At 39.9% G+C, this 21,148-nt stretch overlaps 1 protein-coding gene across 7 annotated transcripts in view; it reads right to left on the reverse strand.

Annotated features, from left to right (window-relative positions):
• The window catches only part of KLHL20 (kelch like family member 20), a 71,630-nt gene that overhangs the window by 31,694 nt on the left and 18,788 nt on the right, over nucleotides 1-21,148 (reverse strand). For all 7 annotated transcript variants that reach the window (XM_005890837.2, XM_070384917.1, XM_070384915.1 and 4 more), the window contains one exon: nucleotides 7,022-7,595. In XM_005890837.2, coding sequence (XP_005890899.1) covers nucleotides 7,022-7,595 — 574 coding nt within the window. The remainder of the gene's footprint in view (nucleotides 1-7,021; nucleotides 7,596-21,148) is intronic.

Genomic DNA, 21,148 nt, shown 5'->3' on the forward strand with positions numbered 1-21,148 from the left:
AACACTGAGTGCTGAGGAATTGATGCTTTTGAACTGTGGTGTTGGAGAAGACTCTTGAGAGTCCCTTGGACTGCAAGGAGATCCAACCAGTCCATTCTGAAGCAGATCAGCCCTGGGATTTCTTTGGAAGGAATGATGCTGAAGCTGAAACTCCAGTACTTTGGCCACCTCATGTGAAGAGTTGACTCATTGGAAAAGACTCTGATGCTGGGAGGGATTGGGGGCAGGAGGAGAAGGGGACGACAGAGGATGAGATGGCTGGATGGCATCACTGACTCGATGGATGTGTCTCAGTGAACTCCAGGAGTTGGTGATGGACAGGGAGGCCTAGTGTGCTGTGATTCATGGGGTTGCAAAGAGTTGGACACAACTGAGCAACTGAATTGTACTGAAGCTGTAACTAAGGAGGCAAGAAAATTACAGATACCGAGGGAACATTTCATGCAAAGATGGGCTCAATAAAGGACAGAAATGGTATGGACCTAACAGAAGCAGAAGATATTAAGAAGAGGTGGCAAGAGTACACAGAACTATACAAAAAAGAGCTTCACAACCCAGATAATCAGGATGGTGTGATCACTCACCTAAAGCCAGACATTTTGGAATGGGAAGTCAAGAGGGCTTTAGGAATCATCACTACAAAGCTAGTGGAGGTGATGGAATTCCAGTTGAGCTATTTCAAATCCTAAAAGAGGATGTTGTGAAAGTGCTGTACTCACTATGTCAGCAAATTTGGAAAACTCAGCAGTGGCCATAGGACTGGAAAAGGTCAGTTTTCATTCCAATCCCAAAGAAAGGCACTGCCAAAGAATGCTCAAACTACCGCACAATTGCACTCATCTCACATGCTAGTAAAGTAATGGTCAAAATTCTCCAAGCCTGGCTTCAGCAATACATGAACCGTGAACTTCCAGATTTTCAAGCTGGTTTTAGAAAAGGCAGAGGAACCAGAGATCAAATTGCCAACATCCACTGGATCACTGAAAAAGCAAGAGAGTTCCAGAAAAATATCTATTTCTGCTTTATTGACTATGCCAAAGCCTTTGACTGGGTGGATCACAATAAACTGTAGAAAATTCTGAAAGAGATGGGAATACCAGACCACCTGACCTGCCTCTTGAGAAATCTGTATGCAGGTCAGGAAGCAACAGTTAGAACTGGACATGGAACAACAGACTGCTTCCAAATAGGAAAAGGAGTATGTCAAGGCTGGATATTGTCACCCTGCTTATTTAACTTATATGCAGAGTACATCATGAGAAACACTGGGCTGGATGAAGCACAAGCTGGAATCAAGATTGCCAGGAGAAATATCAATAACCTCAGATATGCAGATGACACCACCCTTATGGCAGAAAGTGAAGAAGAACTAAAGAGCCTCTTGATGAAAGTGAAAGAGGAGGGTGAAAAAGCTGGCTTAAAGCTCAACATTCAGAAAACTAAGATCATGGCATCCGGTCCCAACACTTCATGGCAAATAGATGGGAAAACAGCGGAAACAGTGGCTGACTTTATTTTTGGGGGCTCCAAAATCACTGCAGATGGTGACTGCAGCCATGAAATTAAAAGACACTTACTCCTTGGAAGAAAAGTCATGACCAACCTAGACAGCATATTAAAAAGCAGAGACATTACTTTGCCAACAAAGGTCCATCTAGTCAAGGCTATGGTTTTCCCAGTAGTCATGTACAGATGTGAGAGTTGGACTATAAAGAAAGCTGAGTGCAGAAGAATTGATGCTTTTGAACTGTGGTGTTGGAGAAGACTCTTGAGAGTCCCTTGGACTGCAAGGAGATCCAATCAGTCCATCCTAAAGGAGATCAGTCATGGGTGTTCATTGGAAGGAGTGATGTTGAAGCTGAAACTCCAATACTTTGGCCACCTGATGCGGAGAGCTGACTCATTTGAAAAGACCCTGATGCTGGGAAAGATTGAGGGCAGGACGAGAAGGGGACGACAGAGGATGAGATGGCTGGATGGCATCACCGACTCAATGGACATGGGTTTGGGTAAACTCCAGGAGTTGATGATGGACAGGGAGGCCTGGCGTGCTGAGGTTCATGGGGTCACAAAGAGTCAGACCCAACTGAGCAACTGAACTGATCTGAAACTGAAGGAGGCAAGAATATACAATGGTGAAAAGACAGTCTCTTTAACAAGTTGTGCTGGAAAAAACTGGACAGCTACATAAAAGAATGAAATTAGAACATTCTCTAACATCATATACAAAAGTAAACTCAAAATGAATTAAGCGGTAGGGATTCAAATACATATAATATTATATATAAATAGAGAAGGAAATGGCAACCCACTCCAGTATTCTTGCCTGGAGAATCCCATGGACAGAGGAGCCTGGTGGGCCATGGTCCATGGGGTCACAGAGAGTTGGACATGACTGAAGTGACTAAGCATGCACTATATATAAAATAGATAACCAACAAGGACCTATTGTCAAGCACTATATTCAATACCATATAATTTATAATGGAAGAGAATGTAAAAAAAATAATAATGATCACTTTGTTGTACATCTAAAACTAACAACACATTGTAAATCAATTACATTTCAATAAAAATTAAAAAAATAAACACCCCCCACCAAAAGTTCTATGAATAATACTATGAATTAAACTGTTTTTGAAAAAAATAGAAAAAAAACCTTCAAAATGGATTAAAGACCTAAACATAAGACCAGATACTATGAAACTCCTAGAAGAAAGTATCAATAGAACACTCTTTGACATAATTGCAGCAATATTTTTTTGGATCCATCTCCTAAAGTAAAGGAAATAAAAGCAAAAATAAACACATGTGAGCTAATTACACTTAAAAGCTTTTACACAGCTAGGGAAACCACTGACAAAACAGAAGAACAACCTACTGAATAGAAAGATATTTGCAGATGACACAACTGATAAGGGATTATACACACTGAAAAGTTCAGGAGTAAAGGAATATGATGTATGCAACATATCCTCAACTGCTGAAAGAAAAATATTCATATAATAAGGAGAAAATGATAAAGAAAAAGTGGCAAAATGTTAACAAGTGATGAATCTCAGTAAAGGGTACGTGAAAGTTTCTTTTTCCTACAGTTTTTTATGTTCATATTTTTTTCTTTTGTTTTTTCAAATAAAATTTAAAAATTATTTTTTCCAATCTGATAGGTTAAGAAATGTTGTTTTAATGTATTTTTTTTTAGTTATGTGTAATGGTATCTTTTCATGTTTATTTTACATTTAGTATTTTTATACATTGCTTATTCATATCCTTTGCCTATTTTTCTGTTGTGTTTTTTTAATGGTTTTTCTCTTTCAATTTGTATGAGTCTTATAAGAATTCGTGTTTCTTCTGTCATGTATGCTCCAAATAGGTTTTCAGAGTTGGCATTATTTAATTTAGTTTAAGGTGCTTTTTGCTTGTTACTGTTGTTATGAACAATAATATTTAACTTTTATGCAGTCAAATTTATCAGGCTTCTGGGTTATATCCTGCCTGCTGCTGCTAAGTTGCTTCAGTCGTGTCCGACTCTGTGTGACCCCAGGCCCACCAGGCTCCCCTGTCCCCGGGATTCTCAAGGCAAGAACACTGGAGTAGGGTGCCATTGCCTTCTCCAATGCATGAAAGTGAAAAGTGAAAGTGAAGTCGCTCAGTCGTGTCCGACTTTTAGTGACCCCGTGGACTGCTGCCCACCAGCCTAGAAAGTCCATTTTTACCCTAAGCCTAGTAATGTTTTCTTCTAGTACTTTTAGAATTTAAATTTTTGGGTTTATTTATCCATTGAGAATTCCATCTGTTTAAAGAGTTTATTTCCCCTCCCCAAATAACCAGTTTTACTAATGACATATATTTAACAATTTTACCTTCCTCCACTGACTTGATCAAACCAGTCAATCCTAAAGGAAATCAGACCTGAATAATCATTGGAAGGACTGATACTGAAGCTGAAGTTCCAATACTTTGACCACCTGATGCAAAGAACTGACTCCTTGGAAAAGACCCTGATGCTGGGAATGATTGAAGGCAGAAGGAGAAGGGAACGACAGAGGATAAGGTGGCTGGGTGGCATCACCAACTTGATGGACATGAGTTTGAGCAAGCTTGAGGCATGCTGCAGTCAGGGAAGCCTGGCATGCTGCAGTCCATGCGGTCGCAAAGAGTCGGACATGACTGAGAGACTGAACTGAACCACTGATTTGAAAACCACTATTTTTGGACTCAGAGCTACACTGATTTGCTCTGTCTTTAGTTTCAAAATGTTTTCATATTTCTTAAAGACAGTGATTCTAATATTAAATTTTAGAAACTTCCTGGATGTTCTAGCATAAATAGTTTTCCCTTGGTATCTAAGGAAGATTGGTCCCAGGACTTTTCCCTATTCCACCTCCTTCATGTCCCCAGGATACCAAAATTCCTAGATGCTCAAGACTCATATAAAATGGCATAGTATTTACATGTAACTTACACACATCCTCCCATATATTTAAGAACTCTAGATTAATTATAATACCTAATAAGACTCTTGAAAGTCCCTTGGACTGCAAGGAGATCCAACCAGTCCATTCTAAAGGAGATCAGCCCTGGGTGTTCTTTGGAAGGAATGATGCTAAAGCTGAAACTCCAGTACTTTGGCCACCTCATGTGAAGAGTTGACTCATTGGAAAAGACTCTGATGCTGGGAGGGATTGGGGGCAGGAGGAAAAGGGGACGACAGAGGATGAGATGGCTGGATGGCATCACGGACTTGACGGACGTGAGTTTGAGTGAACTCTGGGAGTTGGTGATGGACGGGAGGCCTGGTATGCTGCGATTCATGGGGTTGCAGTTGGACACAACTGAGCGACTGAACTGAACTGAACTGAATATAATGTAAATGATATGTGAATAGTTGCCAGCACCTGACAAATTCAAATGTTACCTTTCAGAACTTTATTAAATTTTTTTTCATATTTTTGATCCACGGTTGGTTCAATCTGTGAATGCAGAACCAGCAAATACGGAAGGCCAACTGTGTGTGTGTACATACGTATGTGTGTGTGTATATCCTCCTTCCTATACGGTCCCTGCCTTTGCATTTCATGATGCCCATGCTGGTTTTCCTCCTCTATCTATTCTAGTTATTCCCAGTTTTATTTGCCAATTGCTTTTTCACTAATCATCCTTCAATATTGGAAAAACTTGAGGGCTTTTCTCTCCTCCTACTAGGTGATCACATTGACATTGATTTTTTTAACCTTGTTTATGATGCTTTTTGTTATAAAAGTTTTAAATTTATATACAATCAAACTTATCAGCCTTTTCTTTTATGGCTTCAGGGTTATATCCTGCCTAAAAAGGGCTAAGACACATTTTAATTATATCTTCATTACTATGTTGTTGTGTTGTTGTGCTTAGTCACTCAATCGTGTCTGATTCTTGTGACCCCACAGATTGTAGCCTGCCAGGCTCCTCTGTCCATGGGATCCTTCAGGCAAGAATAATGGAGTGGGTTGCCACTTCCTTCTCCAGGGGTCTTCCCAACCCAGGAATCGAACCCAGTTCTCCTGCATTGCAGGCATTACTATGTTGATAACTACTAAATTTTAATCTCAGCCTAACCTCTTTGCCAAGATACAGACTTATATAAACAGTTACTTGCTCAGTATCTCTATGTAGATATTTCACAGGTGTCTCAAACTGAATATATCTAAAATGGAACCCATGGTTTTTCCTCCTCAAGCTGTTCCCCTTTCCATTACATCTGTAGTAGATTCCCAGAAATGGGATTGCCAAGACAAAGAGCATGAGCAAAATGTGTGTAATTTTGATTTACGGCCCAATTTCCTTTCAGAGGGGTTATATAAGTTTATACTTATGCTAGCAATTAGCTATTTCTCCATGTTCTTGTTAACAGGGTATGTAACCAAACTTCAGGATATTTGTAATCTGGTAGATTACAGATTTGTAATCTGATAGATAAAAAATAGTACTTTGGTGTAGTTTTAATTCATGTTTCAGTTATTATGAATAAACCTGAGCAGATTTTCATGTTTAAGGGCAATCTGAACTTCTTGTTTACTACCCATTTTTAGGTCACTGGCCTAGGTTATTGACCAATAAGGAGCTCTTGATGTATTAAGGAGATATCATCTGTAATATGAGATGCAAATGTTTTCCCTTAGTCTTTAATTTTTTGTCTCATTATTGTTTTACCATGCAAAATTTTTAAATATTTATATAGTCAAATCTATCAATATTTTCTTCTATGCTTTCTGGGTTAGTCAATTAGAAAGGCCTCTTCAAGATTATAAAGGAATTGTTTTGTGTCATCTTCTACTATTTTCATGGTTTCACTTTGTATTTTTTAAATCTTGGATCCATTCACTGGACGTTATCCTGTTGAATAGAAGAGTGAGACTAAAGAATAAAATGGACATGCCATTCCTTTGCTTAAAATCCTTTAATGGTTTTCTACTGGTCTTAAGATCAAATTTCAAATTCTTAACACAGTCTATTAACTCCAATGTGATCTGGCCCTGTTTCTTCTGTAAAATCATTATGTAACATTCTTTATTGCTCTCTGGATCTCACTGGGTTTCTTTCAGTTCCTGAAACTTGTTATGCTTTTTCATGTCTCAGAATCTTGGATGAACTGTTCCAGAACCAAAGTTAAATCTCTCTGTAATACATTGTTAAATTACCCAGGGCTTCTTTGTAGCACTCATTAACTCTAATTATTTATGTAATTATGAATTCAGTAGCTGTCTTCTGTGCCAGATTATAATTCTCCACTAGAACAGACACTCTAGGCCATCTTGTTCAGTACTGTAGCTTCTGTTCCCAAGCACAGTGGTGGAAGTATAGTAGCTTCACAGATATTTATTAAATGAATGAATAAATGAAAAATAACAGGTTTAATAAATTCTTTGGTAACATCTAATTTCATTTTTCTGATTATTAGGTCACCAAATAATCTGATATACTATATTGTTCTCCTAACAAATACATTGTGGATGCATTCAAACCACCAAGTACAACTCACCTCTTGAAAATTATGTTGAGTGAACTTGTCTGCTATCCTTAGCAACTCACGACATGAATGTGTGTCAGCAAAAGCCCGAATGCCCAGGCAGTTTGAAGGATCTAATTGTCTCTTCAGGAATTCACAACAGGCTTCTTGTATTTCTGCCAGCTGGAGGAGGCAAGCAGCTGGCAGGAGGGTCTGAACATTGCCCTCTTCCACAGTTATCTGGGAGGTATATGCAAAGTCTATCAGTAGTTCCATAGCCCTCTCATCTATGTCTCGGATCACTACTTCCGTCTGACGGCTCTCTGCCAATTCTCCTGTAAACATAGCTCGGAAGTAGGGACTACAGGCTGACAAAATGACTCGATGGGCATATATCTTCTTAGCGCCCACAACTAGCACCACATCGCATAGCTCCCGGTGTTTTCTCAGAAGGTTAATCACTTCCAAGGTTTGTCGAGGGTGCTTGTCTGAGATATAGGGCATGCGGGCTGGTTGGGGAACCCCTTCTGGCAATTTGTTGGGGTCTCCAAGGGTGCAGCGGCTTGTTACATCCATTCCAGTCTCTCCTGGCCGAATGTTGGTACACCTGCAGGAATGGGGGTAGGAGAGAGAAAAGAAGATGGCAATATTTTTAGAAGCTCATTCCAGCATTTCATTTGTATTTCATATGTAGAGATTCAGGTGTTAATTTAGTAAGTAAATGCCACAACAAATTATTGACAAATAATTAGAACTAAAATATTTGGATTTTCATAACCATCACACTGTATCAACATGGAGAAAAAAAGAGAATCTGTGCCCCTCAGTTAAGATGGTAACTATGTTTTTGACAAATATTTATTTATTTTTTTTTTACTATTTTTATAGTTTACAAAGCATTTAGCTATGGACTAAGGAAAATTCAAAGGAATATAAAGAGGCAATGAGGAAACCTAATTATCTAGAACAAGGAGATATACATGAATAGCCAGAAAGAGGGTAACCAGGATAAAAAATGTGATTCAGAAAGGCAAAAACTATGAAATATTTGTTTATACTGGAACGTATACCTGACTGGCATAAGCTCTCAGTTATTACAAGGGTATGTATTTGTGTGTGTGTGTGAAGTAGGAATATTACATTGGGTTTTTCCAGAGTTTAGGTGAAATATGCAGCACACATGCTTCAGATCACTATACTTCTGTTCCTGATTCTATACTTGCTAGGCAGTCTTCTGATGTACAATTCTTTCAAAGGTATCATGTTATTTAAAAGGGAGGTAGGTGACTCCAGTGTCCTGATGACTGGGTTTTAGGTCAGCCTAAAGTTAGTCTCAGAAACTAATCATCTATGACTGTACTGAGATAATGTAATATCTGGTCCACAAGGGACAGTGTTTTTTAGTTTACTACCTCTAAAGCTGTAGCACCAACAAGACCTACAATATAATAAAACACTAGAGTGTTAAGAGAATCCCCTGGAAAGGAAAGGAGACTCTAAAAGAACATTTTAGGAAGAAGAAACTACATTCAGTTCTTTGCAATCTGTTTTTCCAAAGCACTTATAAATTTAATCTGTGCTTGGCCTGAGCCTACAGGTAAATGTATTCTACAGTACAAACTATTCATAATACCTGACATCTGGCAGAAACAGCACTATTTATGCCTGACAATTTAAAACTGAAACTGAAAGCTGAGCAGTTAAAAAATAATTTTTACCACCCACATAAACAACCAAAAGAGCCTTTAGCCACAGTACTTTATTGGTGTCGTTTGTAGTAGATGCTGAAAGAATAAATCAAGAGGTTAACAGTGGTGCACTCCAGCTTTAAAAAAGAACCACCATTAAAGACAAGACCAATTCAAAAATTCCCATTATAACACTGACATTGTATGTTGAAATTAAAGAGTTTTTGTTGCAATCTTAATTATGTACACAAAGATGGTACTGTTGAACCCAGATATAAACAATTTTTATTTCACCCAAGTACATGGAAGCTAATTTCTACATATCTACTTAAGTTCTGTTTTCTATGCTCTCTATACACATTCTTGAGAAGTACATTTAATCTCATGGTTTCCATCGCCCGTATATAAATGACTAAAGGATTCTTAACTCCTACCTGGGTAAGTTCTGAATTCAGATCCATATGGATGTCCCCAAATCACTCAAACTCAATATATCTCAAATACTAAAACTGATTCCTTGACTCCTTGACTACTTTCACCCAAGTACATGTCTCTCCTCTAGTCTTCCCAGATCAATTAAAGATAATTTCATTGTTCTACAAACATTTTGGAGCCCTTTTCCTTCCACATACCCTCAAATGCAACCCATCAGCCAATTCTGACATCCAAATACCTAGAATCCAACTATTTCTCTTCATTTTCCACTAGTCTCATCCTAATTCCTGATCCCTGGGTTGGGAAGATCCTCTGGAGAAGGAAACAGCAACATACTCTAGTATTCTTGCCTGGGAAATCCCATAGACAGAGGAGCGTGGTGGGCTACCGTCCATGGGTTTGCAAAAAGCTGGGCACAAATGAGCAACTGAACACACACCCTAATTCAGGCTATCTTCACACTTCTTTATATGGTAGTAGCTGTCTAAGTGATCTGCTTGTTTTCACCTTTGCTGATTTATATTCTCTTCTCTAAACAACCAAAACAATCCTTTAGAAAATTCATATTGTACCATTTCTCTGCTCAAAATCTTTTAAACACTCATAGTAAAAAACAAAGCCTGTAGAGCTTACGAACTTCTGTATGAGTCCTCCCCAAGCTAACTCTCTGAATTCATCTTTCATTCTCCCCTTGCTCATGGTTCTCTAGTCACACAGACTTCCTTGCTGTTTCTGGGACATGCCAAGGCCTTTCTTGCTTCAGAGCCTTAGTTCTTCTTCCTGAAAGGTTCCTCCCCAAATATCCGCAGAGCTCATTCCCTTATTTCTTTCAGATCTCTGTTCGTATGTCAACTTATCAGACCACCTTACACGAGAAAGCATCTCTTACTTCTACTATCCTGTACCCTTTACTGTGCTCAATTTTTCTTCTTAAATAATTATTTCCTGATAAAATGTATTGGCTTTCTCTCCCAAGCAGAGCATAAGCTCCATGAAAACAAAGCCATTGTTCTCTTTTGCTCAATGCTATACCTCAACACCTGGATTTAGTACTCATTAAATAGTTGTCAAATGAATTAAACTGCTCTTCCTGCCAAAATAACTATACCCTCCAAACTTTCTTGTCTAGTTCCCCTGAAAGAATGCCTAGTCTGTAGCCAGGCAAACATAGACTCAAATCTTAGTTCCATCATTTACAAGGTATAATATTGGGCAAATTGTTCAACTTCTCTGATCCTCAAGTTCATCATTTGTAACGCGGGAATAATGTACACTTACCTCACAAGGAAAGTGACAGTGTTGGAATTTGTCTAAATGTATTAATAGGTACCAGGTACTCTGACTCCAAGGGCTTCCCTTGTGGCTCAGCTGGTAAAGAATCCGGCTGCAATGAGGGAGACCTGGGTTTGATCCCTGGGTTGGGAAGATCCCCTGGAGAAGGGAAAGGCTACCCACTCCAGTATCCTGGCCTAGAGAATTCCATGGACTGCATAGTCCGAGGGGTCAAAAAGAGTCAGACACCACTGAATGACTTTCATTTTCACTGACTCCAAAGTCAGTGCTTTATCCTGAACTTTTTTGGTCAATTGGATGGAGCATTTGAAATGGAAATGATCTTGGCAATCTGGTTTACATGACTGTTGTTCTTAGAGGGGAGAAAAAGCAGCATGCTGCCACATGCTGGAGTACGCTGCTCTTTTAGGAGCAAGAACAGGGATTACCAAGACTGTAAGAGGTACCTCATTGTAAATCTTCTGAGAAGTTATATTTAATTCTAGAAGTTATAGTTAATTCCATACATTGTTATTTCTTCTGTGGTTCTGCTATTTGTTTTTGTAAATGTTTACTTAAAAAAAAAAAAAACTGCTCAGCCCACATCCTGCATCATTCTCATCACCTCCAAAAAGTTCTACTGGCAAAAGTGCTCCCCACCCTCAACACTCGCCATACATACCTGTACGTTTTTCTGGGCAACTTTGAAGGGAAATTATAATAAGCATCCTAGAAATGGATTGCATTCACACCTTGTCACATCTATATTTATATCTTTGTTTGGATTCTGATGGATTAAGTATTCTAATGATTTGAGGGGTGGGTGATAAACTGAAGCGTGAACTGCTCCCCTAAAGAGGAAAGTACCCTAGGAAAGCTTTTTTTAAAACCATTTTTTAAAAATTGAAATATAATTAATTTACAATGTTGTGTTAGTTTCAGGTATAGAGCAACGTGGGCTTCCCTGGTGCCTCAGACAGGAGACCAGGATTTGATCCCTGGGTAGGGAAGATCCCCTGGAGAAGGAAATGGCAACCCACTCCAGTATTCTTGACTGGAGAATCATATGGACAGAGGAGCCTGGTGGGCTACAGTCCATGGGCTCGCAGAGAGTCATACAGGACTGAGCAACTAACACACACACAGCAAGGTGATTCAGTTGTACATACACACTCATGTACATGCATTTGCAGATTTACATACCTATATGTTCTTTTTCAGATTATTTTCCATTATAGTTTATTATGTGCTATACAGTAGGTCCTTGCTGCTTATTTTAAATATAGTTAAGTATACGTGTTTATCTTCTAAACTTCTGATTTGTACCTCTCCCCCCACGCCCCCGTCCCTGGTTAACCTCTTTGGTAACCATAAATTTGTTTTCTATGTCTGTGAGTCAATTTCTGTTTTATAAGTAAATTCACATGTATTTTTTTTTTTTTTTTTTTTTAGGAAAGCCTTTAATTAAAGGTTTGGGGGAGCAAGCCTGACTGTCCAAGTGAAAATTCATCTAGAGAAACCAGAGGATCTCAAACTATTTAATTTCTCAATCTGTGGATTTCTATCCCAATAGTGAATGAAGGATATTACAATAAATATATGTATAATATATTAAATAAAGAAACTGAACTCAAATAGTATTTTTATTAACTTAATTTGCAAGACTAATCTACATATGTCTTAAGGTTGAAGAAGCTAAGTGGAAGGATTTTTCTGGATTCTATCCAGTTAACAAACTATGGAGACCAAACAGAGCTTTTGCCTTCTCCCACAAAAGGACTGCTAATTCTAAGAAAGAGTTAGTCTTTCTAAAACCAAAAGGGTATAAAATTTGCCAATAAGTTTAGCAGACTTTGTATTCACTAAACACTTATGAAAAGCAGAACTTCAAGATAAAGTCTGTGAATGGCATGCTGCTGCTGCTGCTGCTGCTAAGTCGCTTTAGTCATGTCCGACTCTGTGTGACCCCATAGACGGCAGCCCATCAGGCTCCCCCATCCCTGGGATTCTCCAGGCAAGAACCCTGGAGCGGGTTGCCATTTCCTTCTCCAATGCATGAAAGTGAAAAGTGAAAGGGAAGTCGAGTAGTCGTGTCCGACTCTTAGAGACCCCATGGACTGCAGCCTACCAGGCTCCTCCATCCATGGGATTTTCCAGGCAAGAGTACTGGAGTGGGGTGCCATTGCCTTCCCTGCATATTTACCATCAATTCTCTCAAACCTTAACATAACCTTAGTTTGTTCTTTACCAGCCATGTACTTCAAGGGAAGCTGATTATGTACCCAGCGATAAGGATGAAGCCTGAATTCTCTTGCAATTTTAGGTTAGGATGAAGCTAATGGCACCCCACTTCAGTACTCTTGCCTGGAAAATTCCATGGATGGAGGAGCCTGGTAGGCTGCAGTCCATGGGGTCGCCAGGAGTCGGACACGACTGAGCGACTTCACTTTCACTTTTCACTTTCATGCACTGGAGAAGGAAATGGCAACCCGATCCAGGGTTCTTGCCTGGAGAATCCCAGGGAGGGGGGAGCCTGGTGGGCTGCCATCTATGGGGTCGCACAGAGTCAGACATGACTAAAGCGACTTAGCAGCAGCAGCAGCAGCAGAAGCTAATATTGAAGAGGTTACACTGGAGACACAGAGAAAACTTGGGTCCAAGATGGTATTATCAAGTCATGCATTGACCAACCCTGGAGCCCACCTTACTTCTGGCCTTGTTACGTAAATAAAAGACTGCTATATTGATTAAGCCAGTTTGAGTCAAGAAACTGTTAATTCTAACCCCAAACTTTCTGATACCAAAACCAAGTAGTTAATATGTGAAATTAGCCACATATTCTAAATTTACTAACCAACTTGAATATAGAAAATAACCCTTGCTTTGACTGGCCAACTACTTCTGTATATTATAGAGACTCTTGCTCCATTATTATCCAATTTTCTAAAAATGGTATTGGTAAATTTAGAAGTATGGTTTGAATTTGTATCTTTTCTTTCAAATGAAGTAAAAATGTTGGAAGAAGACTAGATACTCTTTCTTCACAGTGGCTGGCCCAATTCCTATTGGGCTGTTACATTAAGTATTAAAATACTATTTATCTAACACCAGCTATGGAGAAGGCAATGGCAACCCACTCCAGTACTGTTGCCCAGAAAATCCCATGGATGGAGGAGCCTGGTAGGCTGTAGTCCATGGGGTTGCTAAGAGTCAGACACGACTGAGTGACTTCACTTTCACTTTCCACTTTCATGCATTGGAGAAGGAAATGGCAACCCACTCCAGTGTTCTTGCCTGGAGAATCCCAGGGACGGACAGGCCTGGTGGGCTGCAGTCCATGGGGTTGCACAGAGATGGACATGACTGAAGTGACTTAGCAGCAACACCAGCTATGTGAGGGTGCTTGGTAAAAACACAGATTCTTAAGAGGGGGCTAGAGAATCAAAATCTCTGAGGGTATGGTTCCAGAGTCTGCATTTGCAAGTGCATTATTTTAACACAAATTAAAGTTTCACTAATAACTGACTGGTGCTGCTAAGTCGCTTCAGTCCTGTCCGACTCTGTGTGACCCCATAGACGGAAGCCCACCAGGCTCCCCCGTCCCTGGGATTCTCCAGGCAAGAACACTGGAGTGGGGCGCCATTTCCTTCTCCAATGCGTGAAAGGGAAAAGTGACAGTGAAGTCACTCAGTCGTGTCTGACTCTTAGTGACCCCACGGACTGCAGCCTACCAGGCTCCACCATCCATGGGATTTTCCAGGCAAGAGTACTGGAGTGGGGTGCCATTGCCTTCTCCAAATAACTGACTAATGATTCCAAATAGGAAAAGGAGTACGTCAAGGCTGTATATTGTCACCCTGCTTATTTAACTTATATGCAGAGTACATCATGAGAAACGCTGGACTGGAAGAAACACAAGCTAGAATCAAGATTGCCGGGAGAAATATCAATAACCTCAGATATGCACGTGACACCACCCTTATGGCAGAAAGTGAAGAGGAACTAAAAAGCCTCTTGATGAAAGTGAAAGTGGAGAGTGAAAAAGTTGGCTTAAAGCTCAACATTCAGAAAACTAAGATCATGGCATCTGGTCCCATCACTTCATGGGAAATAGATGGCGAAACAGTGGAAACAGTGTCAGACTTTATTTTTGGGGGCTCCAAAATCACTGCAGATGGTGACTTCAGCCATGAAATTAAAAGACGCTTACTCCTTGGAAGGAAAGTTATGACCAACCTAGACAGCATATTCAAAAGCAGAGACATTACTTTCCCAACAAAGGTTCATCTAGTCAAGGCTATGGTTTTTCCTGTGGTCATGTATGGATGTGACAGTTGGACTGTAAAGAAGGCTGAGTGCCGAAGAATTGATGCTTTTGAACTGTGGTGTTGGAGAAGACTCTTGAGAGTCCCTTGGACTGCAAGGAGATCCAACCAGTCCATTCTGAAGGAGATCAGCCCTGGGATTTCTTTGGAAGGAATGATGCTAAAGCTGAAACTCCAGTACTTTGGCCACCTCATGCAAAGAGTTGACTCACTGGAAAAGACTCTGTTGCTGGGAGGGATTGGGGGCAGGAGGAGAAGGGGACGACAGAGGATGAGATGGCTGGATGGCATCACTGACTCGATGGACGTGAGTCTGGGTGAACTCCGGAAGTTGGTGATGGACAGGGAGGCCTGGCATGCTGTGATTCATGGGGTCACAAAGAGTCGGACACGACTGAGCGACAGAACTGAACTGAATGAATTTGACTAATAAATAAAATTTCTTAGTGGAAGCTGTCAGTTTTTACAAAAAGAATGTTGACCTAAGATGAAAGGAAAAAACAATGTGAAAAAAGTAATGATTCAAAATGCAGCTATAAAGAGAAAAAAATGTAACAGCAAAGTCACTGACAAACACATAAAATAAAACAAGGATTCGGATTTACCAAAATGTCAGTAAACCTAAAAACTTCTGTAAACAGGCATCAGACATTATATATGAAATAATTTTAAGAAATAATTCCTACACTTGAATTTCTATGTATAATGGGAACAAAAAAGGTGTTATTAATTTTTTTATATTATTCTTACACATTCTGTGGGAATGGGCAACATTTACTTCAGAGACAGATGGTGCTTTAAAAAAAAAATATCTGTTTAGGCCTTTTAATTATAAAATGCAAGGTGATAGCCCTTGGAATGATCATTAGATGTCCTTCATTTGCAGTACTTTTTGGTTTCTTATGTTTTGAAATTTAAATTGAATTTAAATATCATTAGGAGGGCTTGGAATCTTAGTTCACACAGTCCCCACCACTCTCTGTCTTACATGAAGTTATGCCATGCACTTATATGAACTATCTAAAAGATAAAAGAGGACTTTGTTTTTTAGTCTCTGTTTTTATTCTTGCCAGGAAAATCCCATGGACAGAGGAGCCTGGAAGGCTACAGTCCATGCAGTCACAAAGAATCAGACATGACTGAAGTGACTGAGCACAGAGCACTAGAGGTATCAAGATTGGAACAAAAAGACCCAAACTACTCAGTATAAAAAAGTAACGGTAATTTCAAAGGGAGAAAGTTTTAGGGGGAGAGAGAATTAAAGCAGAAAGAACTGCCATACGACCCAGCAATCCCACTGCTGGGCATACACACCGAGGAAACCAGAATGAAATGTGTACCCCAGTGTTCATCACAGCACTGTTTACAACAGCCAGGACATGGAAGCAACCTAGATGTCCATCGGCAGACGAATGGATAAGAAAGCTGGAGTACACATACACAATGGCATATTACTCAGCCATTAAAAAGAATGCATTTGAATCAGTTCTTTTTTTTTTTTTTGAATCAGTTCTAATGAGGTGGAAGAAACTGGAGCCTACTACACAGAGTGAAGTAAGTCAGAAAGAAGAACACCAATACAGTATATTAACGCATATATATGGAATTTAGAAAGATGGTAACGATGACTGTATATGTGAGACAGCAAAAGAGACACAGATGTAAAGAACAGACTTTTGGACTCTGTGGGAGAAGGCGAGGGTGGGATGATTTGAGAGAATAGCATTGAAACATGTATATTATCATATGTGAAATAGATCACCAGTCCAGGTTCGATGCATGAGAGAGGGTGCTCAGGGCCGGTGCACTGGGATGACCCTGAGCGATGGGATGGGGAAGGAGGTGGGAGCGGGGTTCAGGATGGGAAACACATGTACACCCATGTCGGATTCATGTCAATGTATGGCAGAAACCACTACAATATTGTAAAGTAATTAGCCCCAACTAAAATAAATTAATTAATTTAAAAAAAAACCCAGAAAGCAAAAGAAATGAAGACTGGTTAAAAATGGTGGCAGGTTGTGACTTAAGGACAGCAACAGCCAGTGAAAAAATGTTGAATGGCTAAGAACTTTTATGGCTTCTTTCTTTATTCCTAAACATTCAGTAAAAATCTGATGTATTTGATGGCAGTTCTCAATAAAGGCAAAGAAAGCAACAATGAGTATGCAGTATTTCTAGAAAGAAGCTTGGCTGTGAAAAGAGACATAAAGTTCTACGTCTACTTAAAGAGAGTAACAGCAGGAAAACGATTATATATTGAAGCAATGAAGCAGAAGGAGGGAGAAGTTTTAAAATATATGTAAAGAGGGAGAGAATAAATGATGGACCAAAATTCTTGAACAGTGGAATATAAAGAAATACAGAAGGATGGATCATAGATAAAAGGAAGAAGGGCTCCCCATAAGAGATCAGGGGACAGGAGTGGGAGGAAACACAGTGCGGAAACAGATAGATATTTTTGGGTAAGGAGGTGTCAGAGCCAGAGGAAGTTCATACCTGATGGCCTCTATTTTTTTTGTGAAGTAGGAGCTGAGGGAACAGATCACTTGCTGCTACTGAAAGGAGTGCTAAGAGGGTCATGAGAAGACTGGGTGAGGATGTGAAACAGCTGTTGTGGGGAATGAGCAAGCATTGATTTTGGATAACACTGTTGGCTCAATGATATTAAAGACTCTGACTACAGTAGCATGAATTCCGCATGGCTGGTTTTATCCAGCAACAATCTGCAGCCCAAATTAGAGAATATAAATGCCTGCATTAATCTGGAATCTAGAAATGCCATGTACATACTCAAGAGTTGAGTGAGTAGTGGCCAGAAAATGGTTGAAGTGGTTGTAGGAGTAAACTGTGTAAAAACACAAGAGACAAAAGCCATGTTGATTATGACTAGGTCAAAGAACAGATGGAGTGAGCATTCAAGAGGTTACAGTCAGAAAACAAGTTATTAGGACATAACGATTTCAGAGACAGCCTTTCTGAGTGAGAGTAGGAATGAATTTTTGAAGTGAGTGAAGGTGAAATTCCTAAGGATTTTTAGGAGGTTAAGGAAATGCAGGCTAGGTAAATGGATGGGTCATTCCCATGAAAATAAAAATCTCCTTAAAAGATAGAAGAATCAAGTAATGTGCATGTAGAAAACATAAACCAAACAACAAGTAAAATATTTTAAATCTTCTTCATTTTTACTAAAGGAATATTACAGTTTTAGTACCTTTCTATACCACTTCCCAGGTAGCACTAGTGGTAATGAGTCTGCCTGCCAATGCAGGAGACACAAGAGACATAGGTTCAATCCCTGGGAGGGAAGATCACCTGGAGGAGGAAGGAAATGGCAACCTGCTCCAGTATTCTTCCCTGGAAAAATTCCATAGGCAGAGAAGCCTGGTGGGCTATAGTCCATAGGGCCATAGAGATGGACATGACTGAGCAACTAAACAAAAAGTACATTCAAAAAAAGCCTTTCCACATATCCAAAATGTGTGAGTCAACTTAAATTGCAAAGCTATCATGGCACTTCTTCCTCAGATCTACTTCAAAAGTCAGTCTTAACTGAGGAAAGAGTCATTTTCTCTTTCTTTAGCTTGGAATTGTGCTCCCTATCTACTAAACAAGCATCTCTCCTTTTAACTTCAAAAATTTGTCTTAATTTGGACACAGATTACCTCTCTTGGGGCTTCCCCAGTGACTCAAATGGTAAAGAATTTGCTTGCACTGCAGGAGACTCAGGTTCGATTCCTGGGTCAAGAAGATCCCCTGGAGAAGGGAATGGCAACCCACTCCAGTATTCTTGCCTGGAGAATTCTATGGAGAGAGGAGCCTGATGGGCTACAGTCAATGGGGTTGCAAAGAATTGGACTCGACTGAGTGACTAACACTGGCTGCTGTTAAAAGATTCAGCTGAGGTCACCTTCATTTAAAGTCCCAAGCACACCTGTATAGGGAGAGCTAGAGATCTGTGCATACAAATCCTTAAAACAGAAATAACATCTCAATGCTCCAGTGCTGCTTATTAGAAGAGCATCCACTAGGCACTACATTCCAGACCTGATTCCGTACCAGAAAGCCAGGCTGTTAATTCCTTAATCTGAAAATAGGTCATGAGTACTTCAATTCTAAGACATCTCATCTCTGTTTACTGGGTGAAACAAGGGTCAGCACTAGGTGCCTTGGCCCGGCAATCAAGGCAAGATGGAGGAAGGTCATGCAAACAAGCTGGTTTCTCCCTTTACGTCAGAAAAACAAATCTTCCTAGGGTACCTCTCAGCAACTTCCACTGACATCTCATTGGCAGCACTGCGTTACACGTTTTTCTTATTTAGTTGCTAAGTCATGTCTGACTCTTTTGTGACCCCAAGGACTGCAGCCTGCCAGGTTCTTCTGTCCATGTGATTTTCCAGGCAAGAATACTGAAATGGGCTGGAATTTCCATCTCCAGGGGCTCTTCCCAATCCAGGGATCGAACCTGTGTCTTCTGCGTTGGTGGTGGTTATTTTATCAGTGAGCTACCAGAGGAGTCCCATACGTGTTACATAAGCCACCCCCAAATGAAAATAATATTAAAGATATAAAGTATAACATTTATTTTTCTTGTGTCTAAATAGAAGGAGGAGGAAAGGGAGATGTGTTGAGCAAGCCAACCTACAGGGTATGCCACACCAAGAAAGAGCCAAATCAAGCTGGTGTATCTTATAATTTATTTTGAGGAATACATTTTAGACTGACTAGAATAAATCAGCGGAGAAGGCAATTGCACCCCCTCCAGTACTTTTGCCTGGAAAATCCCATGGACGGAGGAGCCTGGAAGGCTGCAGTCCATGGGGTCGCTGGAGTTGGACACGCCTGAGCAACTTAACACTTTCACTTTTCACTTTCATGCACTGGAGAAGGAAATGGCAACCCACTCCAGTGTTCTTGCCTGGAGAATCCCAGGGACGGGGAAGCCTGGTGGGCTGCGGTCTATGGGATCGCACAGAGCTGGACATGACTGAAGCGACTTAGCAGCAGCAGCAGCAGCAGAATAAATCGGAAATTCTAAAGACAAGAGATCTGAACGGGATTTGCCTTTTGATGTTGAACTCAAGGAGCTCATCTGATCTTCACCATGAGTGCACACTGTCAATAAAAACTCTAGATACAACTAAATAAGACCCAAAGAATCTAAAGCTTCTTACCCACTGATGAACCTTCACTGGGTTTTCATCTTAGGCCCCACCTGAGACACCCCTGGTACTCCCTAGGATTCTGTTTTTGGCATTCTCCTTTTCTGTTCTACTCTCATTCACACATACAACTTCAAGAATCTTCTGCATACTGGTGACTCACAATTTTCAAACCATTCTTCTGCTATAGACCCATATTCCAATTATATGCTGGCTATCTCTGCCTGGCTGTTTCCTAGACATAATAATCTAAAGAATGTAAGAGAGAATCTATTCTTGGCTTAGTGAAATCTGTTCTCTTTCTGTATTTTTTATTTCATTATGGCAGCACTAACCTGAGATCTTTGGAGTTGCTTGTATCATTACCTTTTCCTCACTCTATATTCACCAAATCCTTTTGATTTTACTATTAAACAAACTCTCAATTCCAAACTCTTCTCTCAATCCCTACTGCCATGTATCTACTTCAGGCTCTCATCAGCTTTAACTACCACAGCTTCTTTTTTCCTTCATTGCTGCACAGCTTGTGGGATTAGCTCCCCAAGCAGGGGTTGAACCCAGACCCTCAGCAGAGAAAGTGCAGAGCCCTAACTTCTGGACCAATAGAGAATTCCCCACAAACTCCTTTAAATTAGTACTTTTTGCTATCCTTTCTTCCTTCTTTCTAGTCCACATCCTATCTTCTTAAATATCAGCCCAAAGAACAAATCTCAATTGTATAACAACATCCATTGGTTCTTAAATACCTAAAGGGTATAGACTCTTTCCAGTGGTTGTAGCCTCACTTTTCGTGCTCTTTCCCCCTACCTTCCTTTCCCTTCTTCCTCCCTCATATACTCTATACTCCAGATATACTTACCATTCTATACATGTCATACACTTTCAGATCTTGGGGTCTTTTTGTTTTTTGGGCAGCACAGCCGTTCCTTCTGTTTATGGCATATTTTACTATCTCCCTTCTTTAATTCTTATCCTTTCAAGTATATTCTTTACTTTAAAACAAATTCTTATCCTTTCTAGAAGATCCAGCTCACATATTACCAACTCTGTGAAGCTTTCTTCATCTCTACAAAGCAGAGGTGTACATCTCTATTAAAATCCTTCATGATGCATTATAGTATCTATTTACATGTCTTTCCATCACTTTACCTGTATATATGCAGTAAACAAACATAAAACAAGTACGATATAAATGATGAGTGAATAAACCAATTCATAATAAAATCGGGCCCAGTTTCCTATATTTAAGATGGAAGAATTATACTGCAAAATATTTTA

Source organism: Bos mutus, chromosome 16, assembly GCF_027580195.1.
Source record: "Bos mutus isolate GX-2022 chromosome 16, NWIPB_WYAK_1.1, whole genome shotgun sequence".
In the NCBI taxonomy this organism is placed as follows: Eukaryota; Metazoa; Chordata; class Mammalia; order Artiodactyla; family Bovidae; genus Bos; species Bos mutus.